The sequence below is a fragment of the Oncorhynchus kisutch genome, unplaced genomic scaffold, assembly GCF_002021735.2.
Source record: "Oncorhynchus kisutch isolate 150728-3 unplaced genomic scaffold, Okis_V2 scaffold3584, whole genome shotgun sequence".
Taxonomy (NCBI): Eukaryota; Metazoa; Chordata; class Actinopteri; order Salmoniformes; family Salmonidae; genus Oncorhynchus; species Oncorhynchus kisutch.
This window is the reverse complement of record NW_022265529.1, coordinates 150,897-167,875: the sequence shown is the minus strand read 5'-3', so window position 1 is coordinate 167,875 and position 16,979 is coordinate 150,897. Positions and strand designations below refer to the sequence as shown.

Below are 16,979 nucleotides of genomic sequence, written 5' to 3'. Positions count from 1 at the left end.
TATTATTTGAATCCAGAAAAATATGTTGCATTCATCAAATCCTTTTTTAAATCATCAACAGTGTTTTCTCTGACATGGTGGAATAACGGAACTCTCAAGACAACTGGGAACTCTGGGAAAAAAAACAAGGTCAAATCACGATGTCAGTGATCTTCAGGGTGGAAAGTCGGGGGTCTATACACACACGTACACCTGGATTTAGTGTTGTAGGGAACACACTTAATATGTTGTAGATATGTGGTAGTAGAGTAGAGGCCTGAGGGAACACACTTAATGTGTTGTAGATATGCCTTAGTTTAGCTGGACCCCAGGAAGAGTAGGGGCCTGAGGAAACACAATGTGTTGTAGATATGCCTTAGTTTAGCTGGACCCCAGGAAGAGTAGGGGCCTGAGGGAACACAATGTGTTGTAGATATGCCTTAGTTTAGCTGGACCCCAGGAAGAGTAGGGGCCTGAGGGAACACAATGTGTTGTAGATATGCCTTAGTTTAGCTGGACCCCAGGAAGAGCAGGGGCCTGAGGGAACACAATGTGTTGTAGATATGCCTTAGTTTAGCTGGACCCCAGGAAGAGTAGGGGCCTGAGGGAACACAATGTGTTGTAGATATGCCTTAGTTTAGCTGGACCCCAGGAAGAGCAGGGGCCTGAGGGAACACAATGTGTTGTAGATATGCCTTAGTTTAGCTGGACCCCAGGAAGAGTAGGGGCCTGAGGGAACACAATGTGTTGTAGATATGCCTTAGTTTAGCTGGACCCCAGGAAGAGTAGGGGCCTGAGGACACACACTGTGTTGTAGATATGCCTTAGTTTAGGGAGGAATCCATCATAAATACAAACACAAAGACTTGTTACTTACTTATATAATCGTTGACACTTTGCAATAGTGTTACTGGAATTAAAGTCCTACATGTTTTATTACCCAATTAAATTAAACATGGTCCACTCCTAAGACAGTCCTGATTGAAATGTATACATAATTAGTCATTATTGATTAAAAAAAATCCCTTAACAAATAGAAAATCATATGATGAACAACAGAGGGTTTATACTTATCAAATCAATCAAAGCTCATCAAAACCAAATAGACCATTTTAAATATTTAATCTGATATTAGACATGATCATGTCTCAAAATGAAAAAACAACCAAAGTGAACCTTTTTTCTGGTTTCATACAATTTGATTTCACGCGGCATGAAACAAAAAACACAAATGATCAGAAACACAAGTCAGAACACAGCCTCTCTATTCTCTCATGTGATTTCAGGTCCTCTGACTGGGAAAATGTCTTTCCACACTGAGAGCAGTGGTATGTCTTCTCCTCCTGTGTATGTATTCTTTCATGCTTATTCAGCTGCCTTAACCAATTAAATCTCTTTCCACACTGGGAGCAGTGGTAGGTCTTATCCCCTCCTGTGTGTGTCCTGTCGTGCATAATCAGGGCTTCTAACTGGGTAAACCACTTTCCACACGAGGAACATTGGTAGAGCTTTTCCTTGTATGTGTGTATATGCTCATGCGATTTCAGATTGCTTAACCTCAGAAAACTCTTTCCACAATGAGAACATGTGTTAGACTTCTCTCCAGAGTGCATTTGCATATGACCTTTGAGGCCCGTTAACTGCCTAAAACTCATTCCACACTGGGAACAGTGGTAAGGCTTTTCTCCTGTGTGTATTCTCTCGTGTGATTTCAGATGTTGCGATCGTCTAAAACTCTTTCCACAGTAGGAACAGTGATAAGGCTTCTCACCTGTGTGTATTCTCTCATGCATTTTCAAGGTTTTTAACGCTGAAAAAGCAATTCCACATTTGGAGCAGTGGTAAGGCTTCTCTCCAGAGTGTATTCGCTTATGACTTTTCAGACTCCCTAACTGAGTAAAACTCTTTCCACACTGGGAGCAGTGGTGGCGCTTTTCTCCTCTATGTATTCTCTTATGATCTTTCAGGTCCCTTGACTGGTTAAAACTCTTTCCACACTGGGAGCAGTGGTATGGCTTTTCTCCTGGATGTATTCTCTTGTGCTTTTTCAGGGACTCTATCTGGGTAAAACTCTTTCCACACTGGGAGCAGTGGTAAGGTTTATCACCTGTGTGTGTCCTCTCGTGTCTTTTCATGTTCCCTAACTGGGTAAAACTCTTCACACACTGGGAGCAGTGGTATGGTCTTGCTGGTTTGGACGTTTCTTCCTCTGGTTCCTCAGAGTCTGGTCTTTCTCCTGCCAAAAACAAACAAAGTGTTTATTTAATCATAGAGACATGAATGAAACTTCCACATGATTCCACATATTTATTCCACATATTTAATCCAAATCAGATCCATTTTACAGTGTGGCTTTAGAGGAATACAGAGAGATTCTGGTAACTAGCATTAGCGCAATGACTGGAAGTCTACAAGTACAGTAGCATATGCTAAGGTACCTGTATTCCCAATCTGGCCCTCATACCATCACGGTCACCTAATCATCCCCCATCCTCTCCCCTGAAACTATTCCCAATTGCATTGGTTTAAATGAGAATGTGTTCAGTCAACTTATCTGGTAAAATAAGGGTTAAATGAAATAAGGGTTAAATGAAATAAGGGCTAAATAAAATAAGGGTTAAATGAAATAATGGTTAAATAAAAGAAAGAGGGAAAAAGAAAGACATCCAGTCATTTCACGAACACTAGTTATCATTGGCTCACAAAACAACCTCTTAAGTTCCTTCCTGCTGCACACAGACACCATAACAATGGTATCCAGGACTGACAGAAAGAATCTCACGCTGTTCCTACATTAAAAAACAACACATTCAATGTAGAACTTCACTAGAATGTCCATACAGGGGGATTCCTCACTACATGTCATCCTTCTACAGTAGAATGTCCATACAGGGGGATTCCTCACTACGTGTCATCCTTCTACAGTAGAATGTCCATACAGGGGGATTCATCACTACATGTCATCCTTCTACAGTAGAATCCAGTAAGCAGTAGCAGCTATTTAACTCCACCAGTTAGTCCTAGCAGTAAGGGTACATTACATACAGCTATTTAACACCACCAGTTAGTCCTAGCAGTAAGGGTACATTACATTACATACAGCTATTTAACACCACCAGTTAGTCCTAGCAGTAAGGGTACATTACATACAGCTATTTAACACCACCAGTTAGTCCTGCAGTAAGGGTACATTACATTACATACAGCTATTTAACACCACCAGTTAGTCCTAGCAGTAAGGGTACATTACATACAGCTATTTAACACCACCAGTTAGTCCTAGCAGTAAGGGTACATTACATACAGCTATTTAACACCACCAGTTAGTCCTAGCAGTAAGGGTACATTACATACAGCTATTTAACACCACCAGTTAGTCCTAGCAGTAAGGGTACATTACATACAGCTATTTAACACCACCAGTTAGTCCTGCAGTAAGGGTACATTACATACAGCTATTTAACACCACCAGTTAGTCCAGCAGTAAGGGTACATTACATTACATACAGCTATTTAACACCACCAGTTAGTCCTAGCAGTAAGGGTACATTACATACAGCTATTTAACACCACCAGTTAGTCCAGCAGTAAGGGTACATTACATTACATACAGCTATTTAACACCACCAGTTAGTCCTAGCAGTAAGGGTACATTACATTACATACAGCTATTTAACACCACCAGTTAGTCCAGCAGTAAGGGTACATTACATACAGCTATTTAACACCACCAGTTAGTCCTAGCAGTAAGGGTACATTACATTACATACAGCTATTTAACACCACCAGTTAGTCCTAGCAGTAAGGGTACATTACATACAGCTATTTAACACCACCAGTTAGTCCTAGCAGTAAGGGTACATTACATCACATACAGCTATTTAACACCACCAGTTAGTCCTAGCAGTAAGGGTACATTACATACAGCTATTTAACACCATCAGTTAGTCCTAGCAGTAAGGGTACATTACATACAGCTATTTAACACCACCAGTTAGTCCTAGCAGTAAGGGTACATTACATACAGCTATTTAACACCACCAGTTAGTCCTAGCAGTAAGGGTACATTACATACAGCTATTTAACACCACCAGTTAGTCCTAGCAGTAAGGGTACATTACATACAGCTATTTAACACCACCAGTTAGTCCTAGCAGTAAGGGTACATTACATACAGCTATTTAACACCACCAGTTAGTCCAGCAGTAAGGGTACATTACATACAGCTATTTAACACCACCAGTTAGTCCTGCCGTAAGGGTACATTACATACAGCTATTTAACACCACCAGTTAGTCCTAGCAGTAAGGGTACATTACATTACATACAGCTATTTAACACCACCAGTTAGTCCTAGCAGTAAGGGTACATTACATTACATACAGCTATTTAACACCACCAGTTAGTCCTAGCAGTAAGGGTACATTACATACAGCTATTTAACACCACCAGTTAGTCCTGGAGTAAGGGTACATTACATACAGCTAGTTAACACCACCAGTTAGTCCTAGCAGTAAGGGTACATTACATACAGCTATTTAACACCACCAGTTAGTCCTAGCAGTAAGGGTACATTACATACAGCTATTTAACACCACCAGTTAGTCCTGCAGTAAGGGTACATTACATACAGCTATTTAACACCACCAGTTAGTCCTAGCAGTAAGGGTACATTACATACAGCTATTTAACACCACCAGTTAGTCCTAGCAGTAAGGGTACATTACATACAGCTATTTAACACCACCAGTTAGTCCTAGCAGTAAGGGTACATTACATACAGCTATTTAACACCACCAGTTAGTCCTGCAGTAAGGGTACATTACATATAGCTATTTAACACCACCAGTTAGTCCTAGCAGTAAGGGTACATTACATACAGCTATTTAACACCACCAGTTAGTCCTAGCAGTAAGGGTACATTACATACAGCTATTTAACACCACCAGTTAGTCCTAGCAGTAAGGGTACATTACATTACATACAGCTATTTAACACAACCAGTTATTCCTAGCAGTAAGGGTACATTACATACAGCTATTTAACACCACCAGTTAGTCCTAGCAGTAAGGGTACATTACATACAGCTATTTAACACCACCAGTTAGTCCTGCAGTAAGGGTACATTACATACAGCTATTTAACACCACCAGTTAGTCCTGCAGTAAGGGTACATTACATTACATACAGCTATTTAACACCACCAGTTAGTCCTAGCAGTAAGGGTACATTACATACAGCTATTTAACACCACCAGTTAGTCCTAGCAGTAAGGGTACATTACATACAGCTATTTAACACCACCAGTTAGTCCTAGCAGTAAGGGTACATTACATACAGCTATTTAACACCACCAGTTAGTCCTGCAGTAAGGGTACATTACATACAGCTATTTAACACCACCAGTTAGTCCTAGCAGTAAGGGTACATTACATACAGCTATTTAACACCACCAGTTAGTCCTAGCAGTAAGGGTACATTACATCACATACAGCTATTTAACACCACCAGTTAGTCCTAGCAGTAAGGGTACATTACATACAGCTATTTAACACCACCAGTTAGTCCTAGCAGTAAGGGTACATTACATACAGCTATTTAACACCACCAGTTAGTCCTAGCAGTAAGGGTACATTACATACAGCTATTTAACACCACCAGTTAGTCCTAGCAGTAAGGGTACATTACATTACATACAGCTATTTAACACCACCAGTTAGTCCTAGCAGTAAGGGTACATTACATACAGCTATTTAACACCACCAGTTAGTCCTAGCAGTAAGGGTACATTACATACAGCTATTTAACACCACCAGTTAGTCCTGCAGTAAGGGTACATTACATACAGCTATTTAACACCACCAGTTAGTCCTGCAGTAAGGGTCACCAGAGGTGAGTTCTATTCCAAAGTAAAGGAGAATCAGCTGCTTGAAATCTCATAATTTCTAACTGCTTCTAGAAGGTGCCAATAATATAGGAATTTCTTTGTGGAATAAATAACATTTAGTAAATTATTCAGATTGTTTTGTTCAACTGTAAACCGAAGACATATGTGGACACCAAAATATATTTTAATATGAAATGTTTTGGAAGATTTTATTTGACCTTTATGTAAGCAAGTCAGTTAAGAACAAATTTATTTACAATGACTGACCTATCTTGAGTTTAGCTTGTATGTTCTACAGTCTAGTAAAGATAGGGGGTTTGACTGGGACAGGCAATGTAACATCCATAATGTTTTAAGGATAAGTTTTTGCAAAACAAGCACCTTACATTGGATCATCTTGAAACTTTCCCTCTAAAGCTAACTTTCATCAAGGTTTTATATGGTCTATTGGTTTCTCTCTGAAGCTAACTTTCATCAAGGTTTTATATGGTCTACTGCTTTCTCTCTTTTCATTGGCAGAATCCTTTTTCAGTGTTATGATATTCATAACATCCATATCCACCAGTCTATCTTCCTGTCAACTAACAGAACTCTGCTGGTTGTCCTGGTAACAGATACCAGTGGGCAGATCTATTGTATTTGTTCAAACTAAACTACAGCACTTACTTCGATGAGTCAAAACTGATCCTTTCTTCTTCTTCTTCTCCTCTCGCAGTAAGGTGCTACTGGGAGAGGCACGACACGGGGACTCTGGGAGGGAGGAAGGGCTAGCGTTGTCCTGGTAACCATAAAGAGGGGACACAAACACATATCATTATGGATGCTGATGTCACTGTTGTCATGAAGTGCTCTACAGAAACCCAGCCCAGACCCCGATAGACCAAGCTGTATGCTAGACCAGACCAAGCTGTATGCTAGACCAGACCAAGCTGTATGCTAGACCAGAGCAAGCTGTATGCTAGACCAGAGCAAGCTGTATGCTAGACCAGACCAAGCTGTATGCTAGACCAGACCAAGCTGTATGCTAGACCAGACCAAGCTGTATGCTAGACCAGACCAAGCTGTATGCTAGACCAGACCAAGCTGTATGCTAGACCAGACCAAGCTGTATGCTAGACCAGACCAAGCTGTATGCTAGACCAGACCAAGCTGTATGCTAGACCAGACCAAGCTGTACCATCTGGTGTTCTGATCTGGAGAGACTCTTCTCTGCCTCATCAGCATGTTGTTGAGGCTCCGCAGAGGATCCACCATAGTCATGTCTCTCTCCTGTGTAAATGAGAACATCAAACAGATGGTAAACATATGATCTACTATTGCAATCAGAGTCTTACAAGAGGCATGAATATATCTAAACAGGGCCCAAATGTCCACTTTCATCATGATGCACTTTAATTTACGATGCAAATGTAAAAGGGTCGTTCCACTAAATGGGTGTATTTTTCGTCCACCTCGATATTTTAAGTATGAATTAAGCACCAATATTGAATTTTAAAAGCCTGTTATATTAGATGAGGTGCACTTTAATGTAGACCACATGGAGAATTCAATACATCTAATTTAAAAGTCCCATTAGAAGGGGCAGAACGAGTTTCACTTTGTCCGCGCAGGGATTTGAGTTGCAACGCTCTAACCACTAGGCTACCTGCCACCCCGATATGTGCCACTGCCAGATTGCCCCTTCAACAATTCCTACAGTACTGAACAACATATTCAAGTGTAGAACTTCAGTATAATGCCCTTTAAAACCACACATTAGTTCAACAACTGCAGTTTGTATCCCTATTTTTAAGACAATACTCACTGGTGTTAACAGGATCTTCAGTCTCCTCCTCATCCTCCTCTTTTACTCCAAGAGGTTCTTTCTCTTCTTTCACTGTAATATCCACCTCTTCTTCTTCTAATATGACAGTCTCCTCTTCTTCCTTTTTTATTCTTAAAGCTTCTTCCTCTTCTTCTTTTACGATGATGTTCAGCCCTAGAGCTTCTTTCTCCAAATAGCTTAGTGAGCACATGGTCGCGATGTTAGCTAGCTAGATAGTTAGCATTAGCGTTTAGCCTAGCGCAGTAACGTTAACAATTGAACAAATTAGCCAATTTCATTTAACAAGCAAATAACTTCTTTTTTTCAACTAGTCAATACGTAAAACAGAATGATGTTTAAAAACACCGACATTAATATAAACAAGACTGGTTTAATGTGCGCTACCGAAGTGGTTGAATCAGTAGTCTTTTACTGCCGTTGAAGCTTTCCGTCCACTAGATTATACGTCACGCAAGAAGCATCACCTGAAAGCCTTCCATCGCCATCTGCTGACTGGAGTGGGTAACGCAGATTGGTAAAAATCTCCATTCCATAATTTATTCTGGCGAACAATGTCATAAGAAGTAATTTAAAAACAACCAGATGTTGTGTTCTCTTCTACTTCATACAGCTAATACTTTCCTCCAGGGCTGATCTTCCCATTAGGCAACAAATTGTTGATGGCCACATAAAAATAAAAATAAATGGGCCAAGACAAATGGCTAACAACACATAATTGGGGTGGCTGGTAGCCTAGTGATTAGAGCATTGGCCTAGTAACCGAATCCCTGAGCTGACAAGGTAAAACTGTGTCATTCTGCCCCTGAACAGGCAGTTAACCCACTGTTCCTAGGCTGTCAATGAAAATAATAGTTTATTCTTAACTGACTTGCCTAGTTAAAGTAATTCTGCCCAAAAACAATGAAAACGTCTCTCACCCAGTGGCATATTTAGGTGAGTGTTGGTGCCCACTTTGTAAAAGGCAACATGGACAGATAGGACTCTACCTGTGTCGAGCACATGCCCCTTTACCCTTCCTGTCTCTAAAGTGCCTCTCTATTGGCCCAGCGTCGTTCGTGGTTAGGGGAAGGTTTGGCCCAGTGTGGTTAGGGGAGGGTTTGGCCCAGCGTGGTTAGGGGAGGGTTTGGCCCAGCGTGGTTAGCGGAGGGTTTGGCCCAGCGTGGTTAGGGGAGGGTTTGGCCCAGCGTGGTTAGGGGAAGGTTTGGCCCAGCATGGTTAGGCCCAACGTGGTTAGGGGAGGGTTTGGCCCAGCGTGGCTAGGGGAGGGTTTGGCCCAGCGTGGTTAGGGGAGGGTTTGGCCCAGCGTGGCTAGGGGAGGGTTTGGCCCAGCGTGGTTAGGGGAGGGTTTGGCCCAGCGTGGTTAGGGGAGGGTTAGGCCCAGCGTGGTTAGGGGAGGGTTTGGCCCAGCGTGGTTAGGGGAGGGTTTGGCCCAGCGTGGTTAGGGGAGGGTTAGGCCCAGCGTGGTTAGGGGAGGGTTTGGCCCAGCGTGGTTAGGGGAGGGTTTGGCCCAGCGTGGTTAGGGGAGGGTTAGGCCCAGCGTGGTTAGGGGAGGGTTTGGCCCAGCGTGGTTAGGGGAGGGTTTGGCCGGCACGTCCTTGTCCCATCGCGCTCTAGTAACTCCTTGTGGCGGGTCGGGCCAATGCACGCTGACTTCTGTCGCCAGCTGTACGCGTTTCCTCCGACACATTGGTACAGCTTGCTTCCGGGTTAAGCGAGCAGTTTGTCAAGAAGCAGTGTGGCTTGGCGGGGGTCGTGTTTCGGAGGACGCAGGACTCTCGACCTTCGCCTCTTCTGAGTCCGTATGGGAGTGGCAGCGTTGGGACAAGACTGTAACTACCAATTGTAGAGAAAAAGGGGGCCTTTGTAGCAAAAGATCAGTGTTGTTAAACTCTGGATGTCTTGATGTCATTGTATGTTTTTAAACTGTGGGCGTCAGTGGGCCTGAAATATTTATTTATAGATGTTTTATTTTACCTTTGTTTAACCTTTGTTTAACTAGGGAAGTCAGTTAAGAACACATTCTTATTTACAATGACAGCCAACCGGGAAACAGTGGGTTAACTGCCTTGTTCAGGGGCAAAACAAGTCACCTGGATTGACTTGAGATGGTGCCTGTTTTAGTGGTTCCATTCTCCATCAGTAGAACAGCTATCTACTAGGGTGAAGATCTCATGTCTTTCCTTGATTTCCCAGCATCCTCTCGTTCAATCTTCTCTGGTCATATAGGAGGAGAAGATAATCTCAGATCTCCTCCAATGAGTTTTGGAGGGGGGGAGGACGCAAGGAATCAAGGAAAGACTTTAGGGTGGTAGGTAGTCTAGTGTTGGGCCAGTAACTGAAAGGTCGATGGTTTGAATCCCCCAGCCGACTAGCTGATAAATCTATCGATGTGCTCCTTGAGCAAGGAACTTAAACCCTAATTGCTCCTGTAAGTCGCCCTGGATAAGAGTGTCTGCTTAATGACTCAAATGTACACATTTCACCAGAACAAGTAATCAGTTTCATAGTCCTTTATCTTGATGAATAGTTACACATTTATACTCAATAAAAAACTAATGAAAGATGTTTCAATGTTCAAAGAATCAAGGTTAGAATGAAAAAAACGAAACAAATTATATTCATCTATATGTTAAGTTACATTTTGAAATATCCAAATTATAAGATTTTTTGAGCTAATAGTTTGTATCCAATCAAAGTTTATAATCAAAACAAAATAGAAAATGCATTTGATCAAATCTGAACATGCCTCAAGATGAAAAATAGAAAAACAAATTTAGGCCTATTTGTAAGTATGATTTTATATATACAAATTAGATTTCATGGATTTCAACACATTCTCAGTCAAAGTACAAAGGTCAGAACACAGCCTCTCTTTTCTCTCATGTGATTTCAGGTCCTCTGAAAATTAGTGCCATGAAGAGTGTATGTATTATTTTATGCTCTTTCAGGACCCTGAATTGGGTAAAACTCTTTCCACACTGGGAGCAGAGGTGAGGCTACCCTCCTTTGTGTGTCACCACATGACTTTTCAGGCTTCTTAATTGGGTAAAACTCTTTCCACATTGGGAGCAATGGAAAGGCTTTTCTCCTGTATGCATTCTCTCATGCATTTTCAGGCTCCCTGACTGGGTAAAACCCTTTCCACATTGAGAGCATTGGAATGGCTTTTCTCCTGTGTGTATTCTCTCATGCTCTTTCAGTGTCCCTGACCAGCTGAAACTCTTTTCACAATGGGAACAATGGTATGGCTTTTCCCCTGTGTGTATTCTCTCATGTGATTTCAGGTTTACTAACAGGATAAAACTCTTTCCACACTGAGAGCACTGGAAAGGCTTCTCTCCTGTGTGAATCATCTCGTGCGTTTTCAGGTACCGTAACTGGCTAAAACCCTTTCCACACTGCGAGCATTGGAATGGCTTTTCTCCTGTGTGTATTCTCTCATGCTCTTTCAGTGTCCCTGACCAGCTGAAACTCTTTTCACAATGGGAACAGTGGTAAGGCTTTTCCCCTGTGTGTATTCTCTCATGTGATTTCAGGTCCCCTGGTCGGGAAAATGTCTTTACACACTGAGAGCATTGGAATGGTTTTTCCCCTGTGTGTATTCTCTTATGAACTTTCAGTTCTGTTGACTCAATAAATCTCTTACCACACTGAGAGCATTGGTAAGGCTTATCTCCTGTGTGTCGTCTCTCATGCGATTTTAGGTTACATAAATGGTTAAAACTCTTTCCACACTGAGAGCAGTTGTAAGACTTCTTCTCTGCATGTGTTCTCTTGTGGTTTTTAAGATTCCCTAAATGGTTAAAACTCTTTCCACACTGGGAACATTTGTAAGACTTCTTCTCTGCATGTGTTCTCTTGTGGTTTTTCAGGCTCCATAAACGGGTATAACTCTTTCCACACTGGGAACAGTGGTGTCGTCTCGTTGGTTCAGACGTCTCCGGTTCCTCTGAGTCGGGTCGCTCTTCTGCTAAAGATAAACAGAGTGGTTAAAACAGGGAGACCTGAATGAAATCTCCATATACATTTTAGTCATTTATCAGACCCTCTTATCCAGAGAGACTTACAGTCAAGTGCTCTTAGCATGTGATGCATGTGCTCCATTGTCTCTTAGCATGTGATGCATGTGCTCCATTGTCTCTTAGCATGTGATGCATGTGCTCCATTGTCTCTTAGCATGTGATTTATGAGCTCCATTGTCTCTTAGCATGTGATGCACGTGCTCCATTGTCTCTTAGCATGTGATGCACGTGCTCCATTGTCTCTTAGCATGTGATGCATGTGCTCCATTGTCTCTTAGCATGTGATGCATGTGCTCCATTGTCTCTTAGCATGTGATACATGTGCTCCATTGTATCTTAGCATGTGATGCATGTGCTCCATTGTCTCTTAGCATGTGATGAATGTGCTCCATTGTCTCTTAGCATGTGATGAATGTGCTCCATTGTCTCTTAGCATGTGATGAATGTGCTCCATTGTCTCTTAGCATGTGCTCCATTGTTCACATGACCCATGTATTTTACACTGTGTGGCTTTAAGGGAATAGTATGGTCACTATCCAGAGCAACTTGTTAGTGCATCCATCTTAAGGTAGCTAGGTGAGACAACCACAACAGTGATAGTAAATACAGTTTCCCTCAGTTAGTGCATCCATCTTAAGGTAGCTAGGTGAGACAACCACAACAGTGATAGTAAATACAGTTTCCCTCAGTTAGTGCATCCATCTTAAGGTAGCTTGGTGAGACAACCACAAGAGTGCCATTTTTGAGATCTGGGAAAAATGTGATTTTTGTATGTAGTTACCCTATAATTGAAGTGCCACACAACTTGAAACCAAACGATGTATTGGGTAAGTATAACTCCTTCCACGCCTTCTGATCGAAGAACATCAAAGGTAAGGGAATATTTATGTGGTTCATTTTGGGTTTCTGTGCTCTCCAAACGTAGAGGAGACATACAGCTAATATCTGAGCGCCGCCTCATATTATAGCCTAGTGAACGACACCAGTCTGTCTGTAATGCGTGTGTTGCAATGGGAGTTTCTTCAAACAAAATAGTCACCGGATTGATGCAAATAATCACGATTCTGGCAGGTCGGCTCCTTTATGGTTACCTTCAAATGGTCTTTCAGTCTACCTGAAGACATTAGCATCGCTAACGGGCTACAGGAAGTGGTAGACATATAGGACCAACGCGCACCGCACACACACACAGTGCTCACACACAGTGCTCACACACAGTGCTCACACACAGTGCTCACACACAGTGCTCACACACAGTGCTCACACACAGTGCTCACACACAGTGCTCACACACACACAGGGTTCAACATTCAGGTACATTTACCAGGGGCAGACTGACATTTAATGATGTAGTAATAATTTCAGGTGATTTTCATAGTTCATTTGCTGGCTGAGCAAGTAGCCTATACAGGGTTCTTACAGACATTGGCTAATTCAAGGTGTCACTACAGACCCGGGTTCTGACAATGTGGTACTAGTCAGTCTGTCCATGTGGTACTAGTCAGTCTGTCCACGTGGTAGTGGTCAGTCTGTCCATGTGGTAGTAGTCAGTCTGTCCATGTGGTAGTAGTCAGTCTGTCCATGTGGTAGCAGTCAGTCTGTCCATGTGGTAGCAGTCAGTCTGTCCATGTGGTAGTAGTCAGTCTGTCCATGTGGTAGTAGTCAGTCTGTCCATGTGGTACTAGTCAGTCTGTCCATGTGGTAGTAGTGATAGTAGTCAGTCTGTCCATGTGGTAGTAGTCAGTCTGTCCATGTGGTACTAGTCAGTCTGTCCATGTGGTACTAGTCAGTCTGTCCATGTGGTAGTAGTCAGTCTGTCCATGTGATAGTGGTCAGTCTGTGGTAGTAGTCAGTCTGTCCATGTGGTAGTAGTGATAGTAGTCAGTCTGTCCATGTGGTAGTAGTCAGTCTGTCCATGTGATAGTGGTCAGACTGTGGTAGTAGTCAGTCTGTCCATGTGGTAGTAGTGATAGTAGTCAGTCTGTCCATGTGGTAGTAGTCAGTCTGTCCATGTGATAGTAGTCAGTCTGTCCATGTGGTAGTAGTCAGTCTGTCCATGTGGTAGTAGTCAGTCTGTCCATGTGGTAGTAGTCAGTCTGTCCATGTGGTAGTAGTCAGTCTGTCCATGTGGTAGTAGTCAGTCTGTCCATGTGGTAGTAGTCAGTCTGTCCATGTGGTAGTAGTCAGTCTGTCCATGTGGTAGTAGTCAGTCTGTCCATGTGGTAGTAGTCAGTCTGTCCATGTGGTAGTAGTCAGTCTGTCCATGTGGTAGTAGTCAGTCTGTCCATGTGGTAGTAGTCAGTCTGTCCATGTGGTAGTAGTCAGTCTGTCCATGTGGTAGTAGTCAGTCTGTCCATGTGGTAGTAGTGATAGTAGTCAGTCTGTCCATGTGGTAGTAGTGATAGTAGTCAGACTGTGGTAGTAGTCAGTCTGTCCATGTGGTAATAGTGATAGTAGTCAGTCTGTCCATGTGGTAGTAGTGATAGTAGTCAGTCTGTCCATGTGGTAGTAGTCAGTCTGTCCATGTGATAGTAGTCAGTCTGTCCATGTGGTAGTAGTCAGTCTGTCCATGTGGTAGTAGTCAGTCTGTCCATGTGGTAGTAGTCAGTCTGTCCATGTGGTAGTAGTCAGTCTGTCCATGTGGTAGTAGTCAGTCTGTCCATGTGGTAGTAGTCAGTCTGTCTATGTGGTAGTAGTCAGTCTGTCTATGTGGTAGTAGTCAGTCTGTCCATGTGGTAGTGGTGATAGAAATGTTGAAGACTTATTTAATGGGTCGGATACGAGGTAGGGCTTCTAACAGCCACGGAATACAAAAAAACTAGTCACGCCGCGGACAACAACGACATCCTACCGGATGAGCTAAAATACATTTTGTCACGCTCAGAGCATAACGACTCAGAGATGCCGTGGAGCCCCTGAGGACAACGAGTGTGGTGCCAGCTAAACAACCTGTCCCTCAACGTCAGCCAAACAAAGCAGCTGCCACCTGAGTGGCACAGCGGTCTAAAGCACTGCATCACAGTGCTTGAGGTGTCACTACAGACCCGGGTTCAATCCCAGAACTAACAGAACTCTGCTGGTTGTCCTGGTAACAGATACCAGTGGGCAGATCGATTGTATTTGTTCAAACTAAGCTACATCACTTACTTTGATGAGTCAAATCTGATCCTTTCATCTCTTCTCCTCCTCTCACAGTTCCACTCAGCCCCATTGTTTTCCTGCAGTCCACCAGCAGCACAGACAACCTCTTCATACCCAGCAGTAAGGTGCTAACAGGAGAGGCATGACACGGGGACTCCGGGAGGGTGGAAGGGCTAGCGTTGTCCTGGTAACCATAAAGAGGGGACACAGACACATATCATTATGGATGCTGATGCCACTGTTGACATAAAGTGTTTTACAGAAATCGAGCCCAGACCCAGAGAGAGCAAGCTGTATGCTAGACCAGACCAAGCTGTACCATCTGGTGTTCTGATCTGGAGAGACTCTTCTCTGCCTCGTCAGCATCAGGATGTTGTTGAGGCTCCCCAGAGGATCCACCATAGTCATGTGTCTCTCCTGTGTGAATGAGAACATCAAACAGATGGTAAACTTATGACCATCTACTGCAATCACAGAGTCTTACAAGAGGCATTAATACAGAGGGCATTGTAAAAGGGCAGTTCCACGAAATGAGTGCGGTTTGTGTCCCTTTGAAATGTTAAGTAGAAATCATGCACCTATGTTATCTCTCGTTTAAAACTCTATAGGTGCATGATTTCTACTTAACATTTCAAAGGGACACAAACCGCACTCATTTCGTGGAACTGCCCTTTTACAATTACATCATAAACAATATTTTATAAAATGATGATGAAAGTGGACGTTCTGGCTCTGTTTAGATGTATTAATGCCTCTTGTAAGACTCTGTGATTGCAGTAGATGGTCATAAGTTTACCATCTGTTTGATGTTGGATGAAGTGCAGTCTAATAGAACACATGGAGAACTCCATGAATGTTTACATTAAAAGTCCCTCAAATATATGAACCAATGGCAGATTGCCCCTTAAACATGTCCTACAGTACTGAACAACACATTCAAGTGTAGAACTTCAGTAGAATGCCACTTTTAAACCCCACATTAGTTCAACAACTGCATTGTGCCCCTGTTTTTAAGACAGTACTCACTGGTGGTAATCTGATCTTCAGTCTCCTCCTCTTTCACTCCCAAAACGTCTTCCTCCTCTTTAATTGAGAAAGCCTCCTCTTCCTCTTTTACTCCAAGAGGTTCTTTCTCTTCTTTCACTACATTTTCTTCTTTTAATGTTATGGCATCTTCCTCCTTTTTGATTCTGAAACCTATCTCCTCTTCGTCTTTTACTCCAAAAGGTTCTTTCTCTTCTTCTTCTAATGTGACAGTCTCCTCTTCTTCCTTTTGTATTCTTAAAACTTCTTCCTCTTCTTCTTTTACGATGATGTTCAGCCCTAGAGCTTCTTTCTCTTTCTCCATATTTCTTAGTGAGCTCATGGTCGGGATGTTAGCTAGCTAGCTAGCATTAGCGATTAGCCTAGTGCAGTAACGTTCTCAATTTAACAAATTGGCGCATTTAATTTAACAAGCAAACACTGACATTAATACACACAGGAATAGTCTAAAGTGTTCGGTTTTATGTTCGCCAGGAAACCACCGCGTTGGTTGAATCAGAAGCTTTTTGTCGCTGTTGAAGAAGCCTCCAGTTCCGTCCACTAGATTTTACGTCACGCAAGAAGCATCATCTGAAAGACGCACGTCGCCATCTGCTGACTGGAGTGGGTAACGCAGATTGGAAAAAATCTCCACGACATCGTTTATTCTGGCAAACCATGTCATAAGAAGTAATTTAAAAACAATCAGATGCTATGTTCTTTCTTACTTCTTACAGCCAATTCTTCCCTCCAGGGCTGACCTGTCCATTAGACAGGATTAGGAGACAGATTGCCGATTGTAGCATATTCCCGAGCTAAATCGGCCAAGACGCATCTGCCCAAAAACAATGAAAAATTATCTCACCCAGTGGCATATGGGCTATTGAAGTGAGCAGCCAAATGAAGCAGTGGCAGATGGGGTTCTCAGTGTGTAGAGCAGTGTGTAGAGCAGATGGGGTTCTCCCTGTGTAGAGCAGATGGGGTTCTCCCTGTGTAGAGCAAATGCCTCTTTGCCCTACCAGTCTCTAAAGTGCCCTTTTGGGTGGTGCTATAATTGGTATACATTTTCTGGGTGTAGTTGTAGAGGCTAAGTGAAAGTGAA

General features: G+C 42.7%; 2 protein-coding genes across 2 annotated transcripts; both read right to left on the bottom strand.

Annotated features, from left to right (window-relative positions):
- Positions 1–1,084: 1,084 nt before the first annotated feature.
- LOC116371714 (zinc finger protein 260-like) lies at positions 1,085–8,201 on the bottom strand. Its single transcript, XM_031820691.1, has 4 exons — positions 7,671–8,201; positions 7,044–7,135; positions 6,533–6,644; positions 1,085–2,215 (listed from the first exon to the last, which is right to left on the bottom strand). Exons 1-4 carry the CDS (start codon positions 7,879–7,881, stop codon positions 1,215–1,217), a joined length of 1,416 nt encoding a protein of 471 aa, XP_031676551.1. The 5' UTR covers positions 7,882–8,201; the 3' UTR covers positions 1,085–1,214.
- A 1,985-nt stretch (positions 8,202–10,186) lies between these two features.
- LOC116371716 (zinc finger protein 239-like) lies at positions 10,187–15,266 on the bottom strand. The gene is made up of 3 exons (XM_031820695.1): positions 15,174–15,266; positions 14,861–15,038; positions 10,187–11,661 (listed from the first exon to the last, which is right to left on the bottom strand). The coding sequence occupies exons 1-3, from the start codon at positions 15,174–15,176 to the stop codon at positions 10,688–10,690; spliced, it is 1,155 nt and encodes a 384-aa protein (XP_031676555.1). The 5' UTR covers positions 15,177–15,266; the 3' UTR covers positions 10,187–10,687.
- Positions 15,267–16,979: the final 1,713 nt, after the last annotated feature.